This window comes from Polypterus senegalus, chromosome 18, assembly GCF_016835505.1.
Source record: "Polypterus senegalus isolate Bchr_013 chromosome 18, ASM1683550v1, whole genome shotgun sequence".
NCBI lineage: Eukaryota > Metazoa > Chordata > Cladistia > Polypteriformes > Polypteridae > Polypterus > Polypterus senegalus.
The window spans coordinates 54,064,841-54,086,146 of record NC_053171.1 but is presented as its reverse complement, the minus strand read 5'-3'; the positions used below and the strand labels follow the sequence as shown (position 1 = coordinate 54,086,146).

At 37.0% G+C, this 21,306-nt stretch overlaps 1 protein-coding gene across 4 annotated transcripts in view; it reads left to right on the top strand.

The window, feature by feature from the left end:
* Positions 1-21,306, top strand: part of paplna (papilin a, proteoglycan-like sulfated glycoprotein) — a 176,805-nt gene that overhangs the window by 78,395 nt on the left and 77,104 nt on the right. For all 4 annotated transcript variants that reach the window (XM_039741985.1, XM_039741986.1, XM_039741984.1 and 1 more), the window contains exons 5-9: positions 5,854-5,956; positions 6,319-6,449; positions 7,058-7,181; positions 17,521-17,601; positions 20,019-20,191. In XM_039741985.1, the coding sequence (XP_039597919.1) occupies positions 5,854-5,956; positions 6,319-6,449; positions 7,058-7,181; positions 17,521-17,601; positions 20,019-20,191 (612 nt within the window). The remainder of the gene's footprint in view (positions 1-5,853; positions 5,957-6,318; positions 6,450-7,057; positions 7,182-17,520; positions 17,602-20,018; positions 20,192-21,306) is intronic.

Genomic DNA, 21,306 nt, shown 5'->3' with positions numbered 1-21,306 from the left:
TCCCATTAGCAGCAAACAAGAAGCTGTTGAATTGAAGGCCCTCCTCTTTCTCTTACTCATTGGTCAACAGTCCTGCCCAGTAATATTTAATTCATTGGCTATCGTAGCACTTCACACCAATGCAGCATTAGTGAACAGTTAGGAGAGAAAAGAGAGTGAAAATACAATTAGGTGAACGGAATGCCTTGTATTTGTCTATACCATATCTAAGGTGTGTCGACAAGCAGAAGGTTTATTTTCATTAAATGACAATGAAATTACCCAGATGTCGTGGCTTAATAACCAATGAATAAGAGGAGAGGAGGGGCTTTACTTCCAAACTTCAATCCCATCTCAGTGTGCTCCCCAGCTGTTCACAACACATGGCTTATTTAACAATATTTTAGGAAAAATGCATGTGTGTGGGTTGTTGTGAGCACGCATCTGAATATTTGATATGAGTTATAGGACCAAAGTATCTTCAGATTTTTTGTAAGGACATTTTGATGTTATTTATTTGAACTCTATTGAGTCAGAAACTTTGCTATCTCAGTTTTCTATAAAAACATGAGATTGCAATTTTTTTTCTTGGCAATTACTACAAACAACCCTGGGGAAGTAGCACATATATATATGGAGTATTCCTTTTAAAAATACCCTGTCTGAGTGAATGATGCCTATGGAGAGTGTCATTTGAAATGCACCACATGTAGAGTCTGTGGCTGCCTTGCACCTGATGCTGCAGTATAACATTTGACCTTCCATGACTCTAAAATTGATTAGGCAGATTCAGACAATAGTATACTTGAAATGAAAAAAAGGAGAAAGAGCATAAAACGATACTTTAGTGCTGAAAGAAATTGTACATTGAGTCATTCATTTTCAGTGCTTGTTTACTCAAGTTAAGGGGTGAAGACAACACTCAGTATTGTAAGCGCAACTGGAAAAGGCCGAATCATCCTTTCTATAATTAGAAGGTAAATGTGGCATCCAATTAACTTGATTTAAAGGCTTGCAGCAATTATAACAACAACAACATTTATTTATATAGCACATTTTCATATAAACAGTAGCTCAAAGTGCTTTACATAATAAAGAATAGAAAAATAAGACACAATAAGAAAACAAAATAAATCAACATTAATTAACATCGAATAAGAGTAAGGTTCTTTGGCCAGGGGGGACAGAAAAAACAAAAAAACTCCAGACGGCTGGAGAAAAAATAAAATCTGTAGGGATTCCAGACCATGAGACCGCCCAGTCCCCTCTGGGCATTCTACCTAACATAAATGAAACAGTCCTCTTTGGATTTAGGGTTCTCACGGAAGGGCTTGATAAAGATGGTCACGTAGAGTTCTGCCTTTTAATCCATCCTTTATAATCCATTATAACATCCTTCCACCACGAAGTATTGGCATGGAAAGGAGATCTCACCTTCTCCCTGGCCTGCTGTTATCAAGGCCTCCTGGCCAGGTAAGGGAGTGGCGTTCATACCTGCTGAGATGCTGGTTCATCTGTCACAACCAAAATTGGCATAGATTCATGCATTAGATATAACAAATAAAAACAGCGGCCACTGTGTTACTCTAACAAACAGTCAGATGATCACTGAAGGTGCTTGAGCCTGTTGGATTCAATTTGAGTTCATAGTACGGAGAATTCGTTCATACATCTTCAATCACTCCGCACTCACAGTAAATGTACATCAGGTAAGCAGAGCTGTGCGTGTTGTTAATTAAAATGGAGTTTTGTGCTTTGACCCATTCTTAGTTATTATTGTGTCAGATAGTGGTGATATGTGGCATGTTTGTTGGAAATGCAAATAAAAACTGAACTGCTCTGTGCACGTTGAGGTATAATAACTATTGCTATTACCGATACACTTTAGATGTCGTTATGATGTGTTATCTAGACAGTCTGAAATAATAGGTTTCTGTTTATTTAAATCTACTGGCGCTCTGCGACCAGGAGCAAGTCACTCATCCTGCCTCTGCTCCAATTGGAAAACCAAAACAAATGTAACCAATAGTATCATAAATGTTGTAAGTTACATTGGATAAAGGTGTCAGCCAAATAAGTAAATATAAAATGTATGTAAATGTAAATGTAAACTGCACACATTTTCTCATATGTGTATTTTCAGTGTTTTTGTTTCTCTCAAGGTAGAAAGTTTAGAAGACTGCCATATGTAAATCTATTGTACTTGCCAGTTTTTCTGCTCTTTAAAAAAAAAAATGAAGTAAACTTTAATAGTTAGCAAGGTCTAAAAATAGAGAGATGCCAGTCTCAACTATATTGTGGTAAATAAAGCAAGTTATACCAGTTAGGCCTGTGCCCCTTTGTGAGTATTATGTAAAGCTTGAGGATATTGAAGATTTAATTTTTTTTTCCTAAGGAAAGTGTATCATGCAGTAAATTGTTTTCTGTCTTTTGGTATTGTGCATTCTCCATTTGTCCTTTGTTTGTCACTCAGTGTTTTTGGTCTCTTTCTCTTTATGATATTCCTTAAAAGGGCACATCACCACAAATACTGTTTCTGTTCATTTATTTTGCCTTACCCAGACTCTTGTGATGTCTTGTCCAGAATTATTAAGTCCTTCGTGGCTCATTCAGTGCTCAGTACAGCTTTTTTTCTTTATCCGTCATTGAATTTTGTGTCGTGTTTTACTTCTCAGCTATATTACAATTACTTGATTCTTTTCATGCACACGCAGGCCTCTTAATAGGTGATGGAAGGATACTCAAAACATTCAAATGTCAAAGAAAAATTACATTTTATCTTACCTTTATTGGTAGTTTAACTCCTTAAAAACAACTGATAAGGCACAGGGAGCAACATATTAGCATGACCAGCGGTATAAAATGCTCTGGTCAAGCAGGAATGTAGGCAGGTTTGTTTTCTTGATTCTTCATTCATGTCTGGGTATCAAACTCTGGAAGACTTGATAAATTCCAACAAAACTGCACTCAGATGTTTAACCATGATTCAGAGTGTACTGACTGCCCTTTGAATAATTTTGTTAAAACGTTTTTTAAAATGAGTCCAAATGATAATGCAGTTGCTCTAATGTCCCATTCATAATCATACTTCCTATTGTAACTTGATATTCTTTCAAGAATTTGGCTTATACAAAAGAAAAGGAATATACAAAGGAATCCTTTGTGCTATCTGCCTGGATGATTACACTTGAAAAGGGCCTAGAATTACAGCTTAAAAGCATTCTCATATAGTATTCATCATTATATAAAATACTACAACTAAATACTCTTGTTTGTTTTGGGAGCTAGAGTCTATGTAGCAGCAAGGAGTGAGTCCATTCTGTAAGTTAAACCAGTCCATCAGGGACACACATGTACACACACCACACACTTATACTGGAGCTCTTTGGAGTCTGCAATTCACCTAAGTCTCTAGGCCTCTGCTCTGGTACACTACTCACTACTTTAATTTTTTTTGGCTTTTCATATGAGGGTCCAAAAAGCCACTCTTCTACTTCAGCCTATCCACTCACTGTCCTTTGTTACTTTAGAATAATTGAAAAACAAGTTCTTAATTCTTGCTCCCAGACTGTGGAACAACCTTCCCATGGCAATCAAATTGTTTTCATTGCACTTATGTTCATCTGCCTCTGATGACAAAGGGCTTAACAAAGCAACTCGACCCGATACTCGTGCCACTGTTTTCTTGTACTGCTAGGTTTTCATGTAGTCATGGGATGTCTGTCCCATCTCCCTTCCTGTTTGCCCTCTACACAACAGTCATCCAGTACAGTATCAGCACTTGCCAGCTACAAAGATTTTCAGATTACAACAGCAAGAATTTGTTTCTAGTATAGCCCAATCACACAAGGAATGCCTCAATGGACTTTAACAGGCTCAGTTTTTTGACAACCCCACCAGCTTTAACTCCCTAAGAAGACACAAAAAAACTCCTCCAAAAAAACCTTTTTGGAAAAAAATGGAAGAAATCTTGGGAAAGGCAATTCAGAGAGAGAGAGAGAGAGAGACCCCTTTCCACATAGGTTGGCTGTGCAATGTGTGTCAAGAAATAGGGTAAGTACAATACACAAAACAGAGCAGAAGTAATCATCTTCACATAGCTAGATGGCCTATCATGGCCACCTTAGAAATTCAACACAACATTACAAAATACTTTGTTCTTGCACAGCGCTAATCCATCATTGGCTGAATTAATAATGGAAACCATTCAGAGTACAGGAAGACTGGAGAGAACCAACAGCAGCAATTAGGCCTCAACAAGAGCTAGTGGTGGACTTTCAAAGATCATCTGAAACCGGTCACCATTCAGGGGGAGGGTGCAGAGCTACAAGGACCTGGGGGTTCACATGAACAACAAACTGGACTGGTCTGACAACACAGTGACATTATATTAGAAAGGCCAGAGAAGACTGGACTTGCTAAAGAGACTCAGGACTTTTGATGTGTACAGTAAGCTGCTCGAAATGTTCTACCAGTTCATAGTAGACAGTGTGTTCTATAATGTGGTCTCCTGGGGAAGTGAACCTGAGTTCAAAATAAGCAGAATGACCTGAACAAACTTAACGGGAAACCTTGCATCATCACAGGGTGGACCCTGGACACACTAGGAGATGTTGTGGAAAAAAGGATGGTTGCAAAATTAGATAACATCATGAAAAACCATTCCCATCTCGTCCAGGAGACACCATCCTGGAACACTTTCAGACACAGGCTCATTCCACCACAGTGTGCTAAGAAGCACCTCTGGGGGTCTTTTCTGCCCACTGCTATCAGACAATTCAGTTCTTCTTTCCATCTTACTTTTTAAGTTCATTCTGAAATTTCTGCACAATATTCATGTATTTATTTACTTATCAATCAATTGATTGTTTGGCTGTATTATTTGTCCTGTTAATCTGTATCATTGTTTTTATGTTTCTGCTGCTCTTTTCATCTGAATTTTCCGACAGAATTAATAATGTTTGTATAATCTAATCTAAACTTATAATAATATTACTGTGCTACTTGTGGTTAACTTAAATTTTGTTCTCTGTTGCTTGTTAACTTTTTTTTTTTCTCCATGTTGCCATGGTTAAATGTAGCATCAAAATAATAAAATAACAATTATTATTAGCAGGGACCAAACCCTGGAGAAAATCGTTGTGCACGGGAAGAATAAGGACCCTCCACAAGGACTGCTAACCATACCACCACTGCACAGCCTTTACTGCATAGTGTTTCTTTCTTTGTTTTTGAGAGTAAAAATTGTTACAGTGGTGTGGGTGGCAATTTTAATAAACCCTGAAAGTCGGAGGAAAATTCTAAGTTAATTTGTAGTACTTTTTCCTGCTCATAAACTAATCAACCCATTTCCTGATTCTGTACTTATTTACAGTATATTAGTTTCCATCTAGCATTTTCCAGGCCCCGCTTGTTCCATTTAGTTTTTGATTTCTGTGTAACATCCAAAGATGTGATTAGACTGAAAAGTTTTTACTACATAATCTGGTTAAATGTATAGTAAATCACACATAAAGAGTTCTTGATTTGCACCCTGAAAATCCCCTTTTCTTTCAAACTGATGGTAGAAAGTAAATAAATCAAAATACAGTATTATATAAAAAGAAGGACGTGCTTTAGAGAGTATTTAAAAATGACAAACTGTGTGATCATTCTGGATTTGTAAACCAAATCTCCGTACTTCCTACTGTAAGAGTATATCGTGTTCAGAATATGAGCATTTGCGAGTCAAGTACCTAAGCATTCAAATGAAATCTGGGAATTGTAAAATGCTTTTTGAAACTGCCATTGTTGTGCACATCTGTAAAGCATTGCTTATGTGGTTAGGTACATGGCCTCTTTTTTATCATACTTGTCTTTCTAATTTAATTCCAGGACTGCCCTGAGGGCTCTCGGGATTTTCGTGAGGAGCAATGCTCCAAATATGATGGAGTTAATTTTCAGGGTAAACATTACAAGTGGCTGCCATATTATGGAGGGAAGAGATATAAACAGAAATAAAACTTTTCATTTTTCAGTCATTGGCAGATATGTATTCTCTGTTTGGCATTTTTTAGGTAACCTTCTGTCATTTTTTTTAAAGTATAGGAGAAATATGTATGTATGACCTTCTGACAATTCTGTTGCAGTAAAATATTTAATAAACACCTACCACCCCTCATCTGCCTATATATATACACACACACACACACCAACTTCCCACTCTCTCTCATGCACATATCTCATTTTGAGAATTATGTGTCAATTTAAAATTCCTTATAGGGTCTAGACAACTTTTATTTAAAGGGGTCCCATTTCTCCTGATTAATTAATTACTCTCTCTTTACTCATCTCTTCTAGCACCAAACAAATGTGAACTGAATTGCATCCCCAAAGGAGAAAACTTCTACTACCGCCACAGGGAAGCAGCGTTAGATGGGACGCCATGTGAACCTGGCAAGCGAGACATTTGTGTGGAGGGAGTGTGCAAGGTAACGTGGGAAGGCTGGATCTTAACTTGATTCTTCACATAGTGTTTTATTTACAAAAGAATATCCATGGTAACTGTGTGTGAATGAGAGTTTCTATAGCACCCTCAAAAGTTACAAATGTGTGTGAAGCGCCCATCTTCTGCTTTTCGTCTCCTGAATGAGCTGAACATGTCCTTTAATTCAAATAAAGATATGTGCATTAAAGGTAGCTGCATTCTTAGAATTAGATGGGTCCTGCCTTCTATAAACAGTTTGTAGAAGGTAGCTTACAAAAAGTGTATTTTCTTTGAAAGATTAAAGGGAAAGAATTTATCATAAAAAATGCAATTTTATTACTCATTTTTGTTGAACTTGCTAATACAAATAGTGCTTGAACTTTTGCACCAACAACTTGCCACAAGAGTGACAAATTCTTCATCTTCCCCCACTTCTGAGAAAGTGTGCTTTAACAAAAAGAATTCAGTTTGTAACAAGTATAAATGAGTAGTCATTATGACGCTCCCATCATTGAAAGTGCTAGCTATGGTGCACAATAACAGAAAAAGAAATTACATTTATTTGAATGCTACATTAAGTTATAAAATATATATATTTTTTTTTTCTTTTAGCAACTTGGTTGTGACAACATGTTGGATTCAAATCAGAAAGAAGATCAGTGTTTAGAGTGTGGTGGGGTTGGAAAGTCCTGCTATCCAGTTCAAGGGACTTTTGAGGTGGCAGACCTCCCTAAAGGTTTGTAATAAGGCTTGTGAAAGTTTCCTGGATGTCACCTACTAACAGTCATACAATGAGATTAAGTCAGTTGTGTTGTGTTAAAAGATAGGTTTGGTATTTTTAAAGTCAAAGTTATTTCTTCACAAACATGGTATATTTTCATTTGCCACATTTTCTATAAATTAAAAAAAAAAACAAAAAAAACAAAGCATAGCCTGTCTTGGCCTATTATAAAGGCGTGGAGCACAACGACCAGAAAGTAAAACCTTAAAAACTTACCAAATACGCCCATTTTTCAAACCAAGAAAGTTATCGAGCATTGAACCACATCTTGAAATTGCACGCACATTGTAAAATAGCTTATATATGTCATGAAACAAAAAAAAAAAACAGTATTATTAGATTCAGCAATTTTAAAAGAAGATCAGCTGTGCATTCTACCTCCAAGCTTGTCTTCCTATAAACAACAACCTTTCACTCCCTGGAGTGTGGTTTCCTCTCGAAAGACAAAATCTCATAAAACTGTTCCTGCCACGTGCTTGGTATCATGCTGATTTACTTCCGTGTTTATGTGAGAACTCCTCCCTTGAAGGCCACTGCTGTCACCTAAGCAAATAGAAAATGCATTCTTACTTTGATAAAAATATGCGATAAAATGATTATTTACAGATCTCTTTTGTTGTCACAAACACGTGCCGGAAACACAGAAGACCTATTTTCTTATAACAAAACTTTTTCCACTTAAAAGTGGATGTATTCGGTTAGTTTTTAGGCTTTTATTTGCCGGTGGTGCCCCATGACTTAAACATCAGGACAGGCTATGTATTGTTTAAAAACGTATAGACAATGCCTTAACTTTAGAGCACAATTTCACAGTCAAATCCATATATAATATGTTTGTGAAGAAATAACTTTGATTTGAAAAATACCAAACTTATCCTTTATTTTGTTTTAAATATTGCGTGAACTTTATTTTTAAGTAAAACATTTAAAATTATAACTTAATGCCTGACACTATTCTGCATACTTACCTTTAAATGTATTTCCTTTAGGATCCACTTCATGAAACTGTACCCTTATATGTGAGAGTGGTGTCACACTCCAGCTGAAATGGTCTTTTCAATTCATGAATGAAGTTCCATAGAGCCAAGTTCATAAATTGGGTGAAGTCTACATAAATCAGCCCTCTCTTTAGCTGTTTGCGGTTTGAACACAGTGATTATTTTTCGACAAATAGCATGCTTGCTGCAGTTAACCAGATAACCAAAATAATACCATTTATTCATAACATAAGGATAATAAAGATGGGTATATGCAAGTATATACAGATAAAAAAAAATAATGACCAACAGAAAACATAAATCTATTTGAGGTTATTTTGATCTTATCTTCTCGTTTAGTGAAATGCACAGAGCTTGGGAATTCTATTCCCTTAATTCGTATCTGAAGAATTAACCCAGGAACTATTATTCATTCAGGTCACAATTTAATTATTTCAGTTAGTATCAGTTATATCAATAACCAGAATGCATTAGCTGGCTTTGCCTAACTACTAAATTACAGACAATAGCTCTCGGAATGAATTACAGGATTAAAGAAGCATATGAAAGAAAGTGAACTAAGTATGGAGGGCTAATGGCACAGTGTCGGAGCAAAGTATGGAAGGCCAGGTGTCAGCCAGTGGAAGTAGCCTGCAGAGGCTTTGTAAGTCACTCTCTTAACTGAATCCTAAATATCCTTGGCATATCTGGACTTCAAAACAGAACAGCCATCAAGAACATTTTTGAAACAGCTGAAAAGGCATCTTGGTGACTTTGGATCAGTAGGGCTGAACCTTGGCATAGCCTGCAACTTAATCACAAGCAAGGGCTTAATCATCCCATGCTGGGTAACCCGGCTGAGGGCATCAGGTGATCAAAGACCCAAAATGCCCTGAGAGTATTCAAGTTGTACCAGAAGATGTATTACAAAACTATGGCGTCGTTCTTGTTGATGCCGGGTGGAGTAATGCTTTGTATTGGTTCCATCAAATGTGCTGGAACTTCCTCTGACACATGTGGAAAGACATTCATTGAACTTTGACTTCTTTGTCCAGATGCTTCCTTTCTTGGCTTCTCATACTTTGTGCTTGTGGCATGTACTGCAGTTTGCAGTCTTTGAGGTTTTGCACACAGTGGTCCTTGTTTGCTGGCATAAAAATACATTTTATGGGCAGAAAGCCATCAGATGAATGTCTTCTCAGCAAGGTAAATGTGTTATTATATGTAGGTTTCTTTTGTGCCTGCTGCTTCTTTAGCAAAACTGGACAATATCTCACCCATGTCCAGCTCTGTTATAGACAGCTTTCTACTGTTCTAGTCTGGTACTAAGTTGCTTACTGGAGTAGGGTTTGCTCCAGTTTTTGGTAGACCGCAGCCTTGAGAAGCAGGGAATGGGCAGAGAGCACAGAAACAGTGCTTGCAATGGCTAAGGAAGGAAGATGTGGCCAATTTGCCATTGGTTTTTTGGGTGCAATTGTTTGATAATCTTTTGAAAAGTTTTGCATGGTTGCCAATGGTTAAGTCCTGTTTGTTTTTTTTTTTTTGTTCACTGAGCAATTGGTAAATGGTGCAAGATTGGGTCATTTGACAGTGATTGATCAGTCTTATCAATTGTATCCCAGAAATCTCATGGCAAAAAAGGTCCTGTGAGGAGGACCAACTGCTGAGATGAACTTAAGTGGCATTGAAAACAGGTCTGAGAGCTGTATCTTAAGCAAAATGTTTGTGTGCTAAAGCAAAATGAATAATTTCAGTCTTTTTTTTTTTTAGTCATCCCATTCCAAAAACATGCTACTAGAAGCAAATGTGGCCTGCAGTCAAGCAAAGCAACTTTTGCTAAAGGCAGAAAATATAAACAAGAGAGTGCAAGCTGAATAAAGTGTACAGTAGTGGCCGAATGTTTTGACAATAATGTGTTTTGCAAAATCTGCTGCTTCAGCATTTTTTAAGATTTTTTTTACATGTTTTTATGGTATACTGCAGAACAATTATAAAAATTTAATAAGTTACAAAGACTTTAATTGGCAAATAGATCAAATTTATGTGAAGAGTCAGTATTTACAGTGTTGACCCTTATTCTTCATAACTTCTGCAATTCGCCCTGGCATGCTGGATATCAGATTCTTTGCCAAATCCTGACTGATGGTGAACCATTCTTGTCTTTTTAGTGCTTGGAGTTGATCACAATTTGTGGGCTGCTCTTTGTCCATCTGTTTTTTGAGAATTGATCACAGGTTCTCAATGAGATTAAGATCTGGGTAGTTTCCTGGCCAAATTTTCAATGTTATGATCTCTGAGCTACTTATTTATCACTTTTTCCTTGTGACATGATGCTCCATCATGCTGTAAAAGGCACAGATCATCATCAAATTGCGCCTGGGTTGTTGGGAGATGTTACTCTTGGTAGACGTTTTGATACTATTCTTTATTTATTGCTGTGTTTTTGGGCAGAATTGTGAGTTGGCCCAACTACCTTGGATGAGAAGCAACCGCACACATGGATTATCTGAGGATCCTTCACTGTTGGCATGACATAAGACTCATGGTAGCATTCATCTTTTCCTTCAATGGATGTCCAGATGTCTCAAACAGTCAGAAAGAGGATTCACCCGAAAAAATAACTTTGCACCAGTCTTCTCCTGTCCAATCCTTGTACTTCTTGCAGAAGTTCAGTCTGTCCTTGATGTTTTTCTTGGAAAGAATTCACTTCTTTGCTGGCCTTCTTAACACAAAGGTGTTGTCCAAAAGTCTTCACCTCGCTGTGTGTGCATCTGCTACCATTCCTGAGCAAGCTCTGCACCAGTGGCAACACAATTCTTTGCCTGACTCCTCAGAAGGAGACGGTCCTGGCGCTTGCTGGACACTTTTAGCTGACCATTTTGTGCCAGGGCAGAAATAAGTAAAAATGGATTTTTGTGATAAAGTAAAATTTTTTGCTAATAAAGCTCTTTGCAGTGAATTAATATGCATCTGATCACTGAGCACAATAGTATAAAACCAATATGAATTGCCAGTACAAAAACTGAAGCCTCAAATTTTGCAAAGCACAACATTTGTGTCACTGCCAAAACTTTTGGCTACTATGCCAGTAGCATGCTATTTAACCAAATAAATGGTCCATTTTCACACTGTAGAAAAAAGATCTTCCAAGAGATGAACTACCATTAGAAAGTATTTTTTCAATATGGTAATCCCACATCTCTACAATAAATTTGTCTGAAAATGTTGCTAAAGAACTGATTTTTGTGGAATTTCTAGCTTTGACAATGGACATACAGTCCAACGGCCTGGATAAGTCACCATACCTGTTACCACACATTATATAACTGAAGTATGAGAGCTCAAGGAAGAGTGCCTGCAGTCAACATTCCTGCCTGAAAGCCATTCTGCAGATTATATAGCCAAGGGGCTTTGTGATGCAATGCTAGACAGGAAAGTAGATGATTAAAAAAAAACAAAACATGTATCACAACTGATTATGGAGCAAACATTGTCATGGCAATCTGGAAGCTTCACTTCCCATGGTTAAACTGCTTTGCCCACAACCTAAGAAGGGAAAGCGAAAGCCTAACCAGACAGAGCATTTGGGGTCTGTCATGCAATAAAACAATGTATTCTCCCACAGCTGGCAAAGACAAAGGGAGCTGCACAAATCCCAGGAAGAACTCCCTGAACATTCTGTCTTCTCAGGAGCTACCAAGTCTTTCGTAAAGCTGGAATGGACCTCTGCAGTGCTGCCTTGATAATAACTACTAGAAACAGACCAGTGATAAGCACCCATGCTTTTGTAAAGGAAACTGAAAATGTAATCTACAGTCTCTGTTAAGTCTTCAGTGTGAAGAGATGCACAAAAAAGGTTGCAGTGATTGGTGACATATCTGCAGTAGGCCATAATATATTAAACCAAAGCAAAATACAACTTAAATGACAATAATGACACCTCCAGGGCAAATGTATGCTTAAACAGTGACCCTGTAGTTTATTAGTCCAGAGAGAAAAGTACCAGATCATTTAGGATAGCAAATATTTTTTTCAATTGTTTACAATATTATAAACATAATATTACAGGATAAACTATTGGCAAACAACATTATTGCACACATCGTTCATTTGGCACAATGAAAGTAATTTTTTAAATGCTGATGAATGTCGTCATTGTTAAAATCGATAATACATGACTTAACTACGAATAAGCCTTTGCAAATCATAAGCTGTAATCAAGACTCTTTTAAATGACTGATCAAATTTAAACTTTCAGAACACACACTTTTAGGTATGGACACACACAACCAGGGGCCTCATGCATAACGGCGTGCGTAGAACTCACACTATAACATGACGTAAGCACAAAAGCCGAAATGTGCTTACGCACAGAAAAATCCAGATGCATAAATCTATGCGTTCGCCCACTTCCATGTTCTTCCACTACATAAATCCTGGTCAGTGTGAAAAGTAACACTCGTGCACGCGCCTGCTGTCCCGCCCCAGCTCCTCCCTGAATTATGCCTCTTTGAATATCCAAATCAATATAAATAGCCCTTAAGCTCAGTGTTCTATGGAAAGACAATGGGAAAAGCAAGAGGAAGTTGATCGACTGACATAGTGTGTCGGAGAAACTCGAAAGCGCAAGTTCACAAAGTTGCACAGTTCCCAAGATAAAAAAGAAATTGTCAAATATCAAAATTGCCGTGAAAAGGCGAGTTGTTGCCCACCATCTAAGTGTCATATGAAAGCTTATTAGGGTACAAAGAAAAAAAGGCACACAGTGGGGAAAAAGCAAAAAATGTCAACTTCGATCTCGAAATTTCCACTTTAATCATGTAGTTTATTTTGTTATTAAAGTAGAGCATCATAAACTACATCTTAAAATCTTTTAATTAACCAGTTTCTCAATCACATCGTAATTAAAGTAGCACGTTAAATGCTTTGTTTTGTATGTGATCTTCTATGTGCTCTATGTGTGTGAATCACTACATGCTTCTTAAACCGGCTCTCTTCCTCCTACAGGACACAGAATCCATTACATTTGTGATATTACAGCTCTCTGAATAATCTCTGATGTATACGTGGTATCATTTTCATGATGATAGGCGTTAAAGCACATTATTAAACAGGGGTTTCACGGTGGCGCAGTGATTGTGCGCGACCTTCGATGAAATAATTTATTGCAGCACTACTCAGGGACAGCTCTAGGCTCGTGGCGGCCTTGAGTAGAGAAAGAATCGGTGGCCCCTTTGCCCGCCAATGTCAATGTATGGTATCTTATGCTCTTTCTGTTTTATATTCAATACATGTATATATTGGATTGGCGGCCCTGTGCAAGTGCACAGTTTGCACATGCCTAAGGCCGCCCCTGCAGTACTGTCTCTTTCAAACATACCAACCTCCAAATCTTGTCTTTCGTTTTCTTTCTCCAAGTAACCGATTGCCACACAATCAGCTCTGTAATAGACGTTAAGCCATCTGTAAGCTTATAACATCGATTCTTCAAAACTTTTAAGGAACATTGAAATATCTTTGTAGTACATGTTTAATTATACTATCTTTCACGCCAGTCCCAGTGAAGCATACAGTGCGAGGCTGGAACAATTCTGAGCGGAGTGCCAGATCCTTGCTAGCGTAGCAACACCGTGTCCTTTAATTATTAACAATATAGATTATTTAAATGAAGTTAAAGTTTTATCTGTATAATATAATAAACATATTTTGCTGCATTTCATCTTAAAAATGATATCGTCATCATATGTAAATATGCGCTTTATAAAGTGGCTCAGGTTGTGCAATATTATGACTGTAGTGCAAGTTTACAGTGAGGTGATTGTACTTATAAGTACAAACAGTTCTACAAGGAGCAGTTGATGCACTGATTGATTGCGTTTAGAGCTCTTGGGATGAAACTATTTCTGAACTGCAAGGTCTGTACAGGAAAGGTTTGAAGCGTTTTCCATGTGAGAAGCAGTTTAAATAGGAAGCATTGCTGAGGCAGCGTGTGCTTGATGCTGTATACCGATAATTCTGTTTCCGATCAGCTGCTCTGAGTGGTGCAGTGAGAGTAGTATGGTAAAAGATGATCTTCTGTGGCAACCCCTAACGGGAGCAGTTGAAAGAAGAAGATGCAGTGAGAGTAACAACGTTAAAGCAGTTATGGTATTTGGAATAGTTTGACCATTCTTTTGACCATTATATTGTTACAGGTTAATTACAATCAGATGCATTAAACTAATAAACAATATGCAGTTAATTTCAGTGTATTTATAAAGCCGCGTCAGGGACGTGGACCTGAAAAAAAAAAAGATAAACCACACAGGAACAGTAGCATTGCTTTGACGCTGGGTGCCGCCAGTCTACAAAACCGAGCGGAGAACTTGCGTACGACAGGGTATGAAGAACCATGGAAATGTGTGTGGCTTTACGCCAAGTTTAGGTTTTATACATTGCGATTTGAACGTGGAAACGTTCTTACGCAGCATTTATTCACGAGGCCCCGGATCTTGACGTGGAAGTGTCTTAGAGAAAAATGTAACAGTAGGGTAGATGAAAGATATTAAAACTGCAATTCAAAAACATGAAATTGCTACATAATTGTGATACATCACCTTTTAGTTATACTAGCCTTTTAAACTATGTATTACTATACATTCTAACTGGTGCTAAATAGCTAAATTAACTTTTCTTTAGAATAATATATATGTTGTCTTTCTAACCCAGAACCGTGCTAATCAGCCAATGAGTAATGTTTCTGAGCCCTGTTACACTTGCAAGCAATATTTGACTCATTAAAAAAGAGAACAGTTAGCTTGAATTCAATGGAGCTTCAAGTATGTGGAGTCAACTTAATGGACTTTTGTCGTTATTTGAATCAGATAACCCTCTCACAACCCTAATCTTTACCATAGTACAGTATAACCAGGAAGAGCTCTGAAAGTCTGCAGCTGGACTCTACTGACATCCATTAGAGGCAGCACCACCTACTTGGAGCTCCAAGGTGGAGGCTCTGGGCTACAGAGATATCAGAACTCCGTAAACTGCAGTTTTGCATTGTAGCTCATCAAGTACAACTGAATCCAAACTGACACTTCTCCAGGAGGCAGAGATTCAGACCTTTCAGACTGGAAGTCTTTCAAAGGACTAATTTGGCCAATCCCCTGTCACTATATTAGTCTTATAATTAGGCTCCTCTACTCTACCCACCCACTGTGGAAGAAGAAAGAAAAAAAAAAGAAAAGAGGCCTGGATGTGTAACTATAAACTAGCATAGCATAGGAATCTCACACACCTCTTGCTGCAAATACAACTGCTTGACAGCTTCCTTGTGAAGTGTGTGAGATGTTTAAAAAATAAACAAATAAAAAGTGACGGATGCTGTTTGCCGCTTTGAGGAAATCGTAGATTTTTTTTTTTAACATTGACAATGTGACCAGCCAATTGACTGATATTGACTATCACCTCCGTCCTAAAAAACATCTCTTCCTCTTGTGTCTTTTGTTTAAGTAAACCAGTATTTCTTAAATCTTGTGCCTATATTATAATTATTTTATATGGCACTCTTGTTATTACAATATACAGTATGAATTAGAATGTGATTGTGTGAAGCAGGGGTGTGTATATTCAGCATGGATATGTCTGTATATACTGTACTGTATGTGTATATTTAAGCAGTCGAGGACACCTTTGTGCTCTCTGTTCACACTTAGAATAAAACCAAGGAAGCCATATAAATACTAATTATAGATATATTTAAAAGAAGCACAAAGGAACTCATTGGTGAGCCAAAATTATCAAAAATAACAACATTTAAAATGACATTTATTTCTATAGCACAATTCCATACAAAGGATTTAGCTCAAAGTGACATCAAAGAAAAAATAGATAAGAATAATAATAAATAAATCAATAAAAATAGCAGGTGAAAAACAAACCCCCACTGCTGCCGTGGGCATGTCTTCTCAGGGGTTTCATCTACTGTGTACCACCCACCTGCCCACCTCTTTAGTACTTTCAAAGCATTTTTTTATTGTGTTCCTCATTCCTCTTTAGTTCTTCAGCTCAGCTCCTCAACTTCACTCTGAATTGTATCTTTGAGAGGAGGCAGCTTTAAAACCCTTCAAATGATGAGTTTTAGCTAAGTTCCTGAAACATTTCCAGATCTACTTTGATCTACAGTCTAAAACGTCTTCTAGAAGCCATTGGTGTTCCTGCATGCTTAAGTGTTTAGTAATCTTTAAACAGCCTAATCTCAAACACAACTCTTAATTGGACATTATGATCCCACAAGCCCTATAGCATCATCTGGTTCTGCTGCCCTATACCGTCCTGCCTTAATCTCCTTAACTATCTCCTGTAATGCAGCTCTGATGTCCTGGCTAGTGGAATGTGAATTTCCCCTTGGGATCTATCTATCTATCTATCTATCTATCTATCTATCTATCTATCTATCTATCTATCTATCTATCTATCTATCTATCTATCTATCTATCTATCTATCTATCTATCATACCATACTGCATATGATGGGGTTCTGCTGCCTTCCTGCAATTGCATGCTTAGCTGATTTATCCCTAATTTGTATGGGTCTCCCAATCTTTTAGTAGTTATATGGCACAGAGTTGTACTTACTGTCACTTTGGTTGTACCCTTGCCCTGGTAACCTCATTTGAATAAACAGTATATAAAATGCTGCAGTGATTACAATTGTGTTGTAACTATGCCCTCTGCTGGTTGAAAGTGATATTTGTTGGTACTTGCAACTGACATAGTGCTGACCTTTATATTTTAACTTGAACACATTGCCCTTGATGAATGTTTTGATGTTTTCAGTGTTCTTGGGCATATTTTAATGCAAGGCAGGAGATGTATATCTTATATCCTAAGCAAAACTGTTTAAGCTATAATGAAAATGACTGTTAGGAGCTGTGTACAAAATAAGTCTTCATTTCAATTGACAGAGAAAGTGGCAGCACATCTTTTTAAATAGAGCTGTACTGTACAGTATATGGGGAATGTTATAACCTTTTTGCTCTTCTAATTCATTATTTTGTTTTGTATGCATCTGTGTATACTTTATAATATGGTGTGGGACAATGGGTAAGTGATCTTTTGTAAAAATGGTATAACATTTGATGTATATGAATGTTTACAGTTTGTCCTAGTTATTACTTTCAAAAAAAGTACAAGCTTATATTTTTCTTCACTAGTGCAATGTAATTTTGTTCCAGAATAAAAAAAAGAGAAAATCAGGGTAATACAACTTCAACTGGAAATTACAATGTGGGTATAATAAAATAATTGAAAGTTTTTTTTATTATACATTTTTTAAGGTTATAATCAGATGTTTATCATTCCTGTTGGTGCTATGAGCATCCGAATTCGAGAAGTGGTCCCTACAAGAAATTTTCTGGGTAAGCTGAAATGAATTGGAGTAAATGTTTTATTTTTTATTGGTAGATAAGCTAATGTGCAGTTTGTATCTTCTTTGGAAGTGGAAAACGAAGAAAAAAAATCATTAGTATTATCATTTTATTGTCTTGGCAGCATTACTGACTGTACTTGCATAGACACCGACCAATCTTCATATTGAACATGGGCCTTTTGGGTTTTGTGGCAGCAACAGTAATTGTCCAGGACCACCATTAGATTTGATAGACTTTTTTAATCCCATGTGGAAATTCAGATGCATACTGTGGCAGAAACATAAAAAACAAAGATATAGACTCACCAGACCAATAATATAGCCAATCAATCAATCAATCGACCTGTTTAGTGTTGGTTCTTTTAATGTGTGTATTAGATAGGCTCAAGACTCTTTATATACTTGCATCCAAAAAGCATCCATTACACCATTATAAAACTTGACCTAATCAAGTCCTCACAGGTATGGGGTGCACAGCACATAATTACAAATAAAACCTTTTTTAAAATAAAACATAAAGCAGCATGCAGTATGAACATATCAATACCTATTTATAGGCATTATTGTATATTATTGTATATGTCACGTGCATCATACAGTACAAAAAATGTATTTTTCTGTTGGAACATGTGCTGTTTAAGTAACTTGCTCAAGGTCACACAGTGTGTCAGACATGGAAAATGACCTTACAGCCTTTGAGTTTAGGGGTCATTTCCTAAGCCTCTGCACTACACTCCCTGCCTGCTATGACTGTGAGTTCCAAAAGCACTTTCAAAAATGCCCAAAAAAGAGTGAAACCACATCAAAATCCTAACTAGATTAAAAAAAATCCATATATAAAGTCTTTACAAAATGAAAGATTGATTCTTTGCAAAAATGCTCTGCAATGAACAATGAAACTACATGGAGCACAAAGGCAATAAGACTTTCCTAAACTAATGAGGCAATCCAATGCAAAAAAAGCCAAAACAGAGCATGAAATCAAAATCGGAAAACCAAAATTTGTGTAGAAGATCACTGTAACTTACCACTTTGTAACACTTTCAAATACTGTAGACCAACTGGAACTGTGGGACACCCTCTTACTTTTTATATGGTAGATGACAGTTTCTGGGGGTTATTAGCAGGTGGTCCCACCTACAAAACACAAGGCACACAACACAGGCAAAGACAAGACAGCATATAATTAACAAAAGTACCCTTATAAACAAAATGTATTATTATTAATATTATTATTCATGTTCATATATGGCTCAACTACAAACATAAAGGACATAAGTTGTGGATTTGAACCCTAGTGTGTGGATGAGCCCTGACTGAAATATAACCCTGCCTAGTGTACATCTCAAAAAAAAAAAAAAGATTTTCATTTGATCTGCTATGTAGATAAAAAAAACAGCCTAATTCTGAAAAAGTGATAAGCACTTTTATTTTTTTTGCATATTCTTCCGTGTTTTAATGTGTAGCTTTGTGGTATCACTTTCATACACAGCATTACGTTTTTAAAATTATATTATGTGATTAGAATCTGTTACTCTTCTTAAATACTCTCTCAAAAATCAAGAGTGAGGGGAATAATATATGTACCTTTAATTTTTCTTTCTGTTGATTATGTAATCCTTACTTACTATCAGAATGCACTATGTGATAGCAAAAGGTGTTGTAAGATTTCATGTCATTTAATAATCTCCATTGAATTACCAATCTGAGATAGGAAAATTTGCTTCTGGTGATGCAGTTGGGCAGTTTTACTTTGGAATGTGAAAACATTCTGAATTCCTATTATTTTTTTTTTACTAGTCCTTATGAATAACTGGCCTTCAGGTACATAGATTTGGGTACAGCAGGTGACTGTTTTTGAAAATGGACTATTAGGCAGTCCTGTTGTGAGACTTCAGATTTAGAGGTGCTGATCCCTGCAAACCGTATTGATGCATGTGTGGTAATAGTTACTTATTTGGATTCTTCACATCACCCTCAATTGTAAATGTGAAGAGTTCATGCAAAAGTTTGGTTTCAATTGTACTAATTCAGGATTGAATTATTTTGCAGTTTTTGTTTGAAGCGTGTATACTGTATACATAAATGTTTTTCAGTTACTTAGTGGTGATGTGGACTTCACCTGAAGAGTTATTTACTAGCAGCTTTTACTTGGTGTTTCCATTAAAAAGCCATTGTAGCTCTACATTGATTTAGTTTCTAGTTTAATTTAAATTGTTGGAACAAGGTTCTGATTCTACCTCCAAAATCTGTTCAAATCTGCAATTCAGCCACATATTTTTAAGTTTGTTTTTTGCTGGTGAACTGTTTGTACTTTTTCAAGCTATATGATGCTTACAGCTTTTAGTGTATGCAGTTATATAACAGTTTTCTTGTTTTATATCAATACTGTGCTGTCTTTCACAGCTATAAAAAATGTCCGAGGGGAGTACTACCTGAATGGGCACTGGGTCATTGATTTTCCTCGTGCTGCACATATAGCTGGCACAGTCCTGCACTACGAGAGGGGAGCTGAGGGAGACCTGGCACCAGAAACTATCTGGGGAAGGGGACCCACTACGGAGCCACTTGCTGTGGAGGTAGAGTTTTATAGTATGCTACATTTATATCAGTATAAAGATGTTATACATAATTAATGAGTCAGCAGTATACTAGATACTGTAAATAATGAGATGTCAAGAGACAGATACATAAAATGCAAATGCAGACACATCAATATGGCCTTGCAAGTAGATATCTACAAAGGGTACTGTGTCCATGGCAATGAGATAAGCAATTCAGGATGTAGAAGCTTAATACATTATTCTTAAGCCTAGTTAATCCAATTGAGGACCTTGGGATAGGAGAGTATTATGTTGATAATTTCTGAAGTTTTTAAGGATGAGATTACAAGGTACAAGAATATGTTAAAAGGTGTTGATGATGAGGTGTATGAGTGTTATAAAAGCAACATCTGCCAAGACCAAACACAAAACAAAGGTTTAATGAGAGGACCCCTATATTTTGTACCAGTGTCTGTATCACTCAATAAGAAGCAAACTTTGTAACTTAACAACAAATACAATGCTCTCCATAATGTTTGGGACAAAAACACATTTTCCTTGATTTCCACCTCTGCTCCACATCTTAGTCACAAATTAAACAGTTCAGACATTGTGGTTGAATTGCACATTGCTGACTTTCATTTAAGGGGCTTTGAAGACATTTCAGTCACAGCACTTTTTCTACATGGTCCCCCATTTCAGGACTCCATAATGTTTTGACAATTAGAGTCACAGGTGTTTGTGATTCCTCAGGTGTGTTTCATTGTTTCATAACATACATTGGCTTGCTTCTACCCTTTGGGGTCTGTAGTTGACATTGTTCATAATGAGTAGAAGAGCTGTGCCAATGAAAGTCAAAGAAGCCATTAGGAGTCTGAAAAACAAGAATGAAACCGTCAGAGACATCAGTAAAACCTTAGGATGACCTAAATCAACTGTCTGGAATATCATCAAAAAGAAAGAATACACCGGTGTGGTAGACAAAGGAAAACCTCCACTGCTGATGACAGAAGCATCCTCACTATGGTAAAGAAAAAGCCCCAAATGCCTGTGCAATAGATCAGAAACAGGAGGCAGATGTGGATGAGTCAGAAGGCTTCATGAATAGAAATACAGAGGCCAGACTGCAAGATCTACAGTGGTGTGAAAAA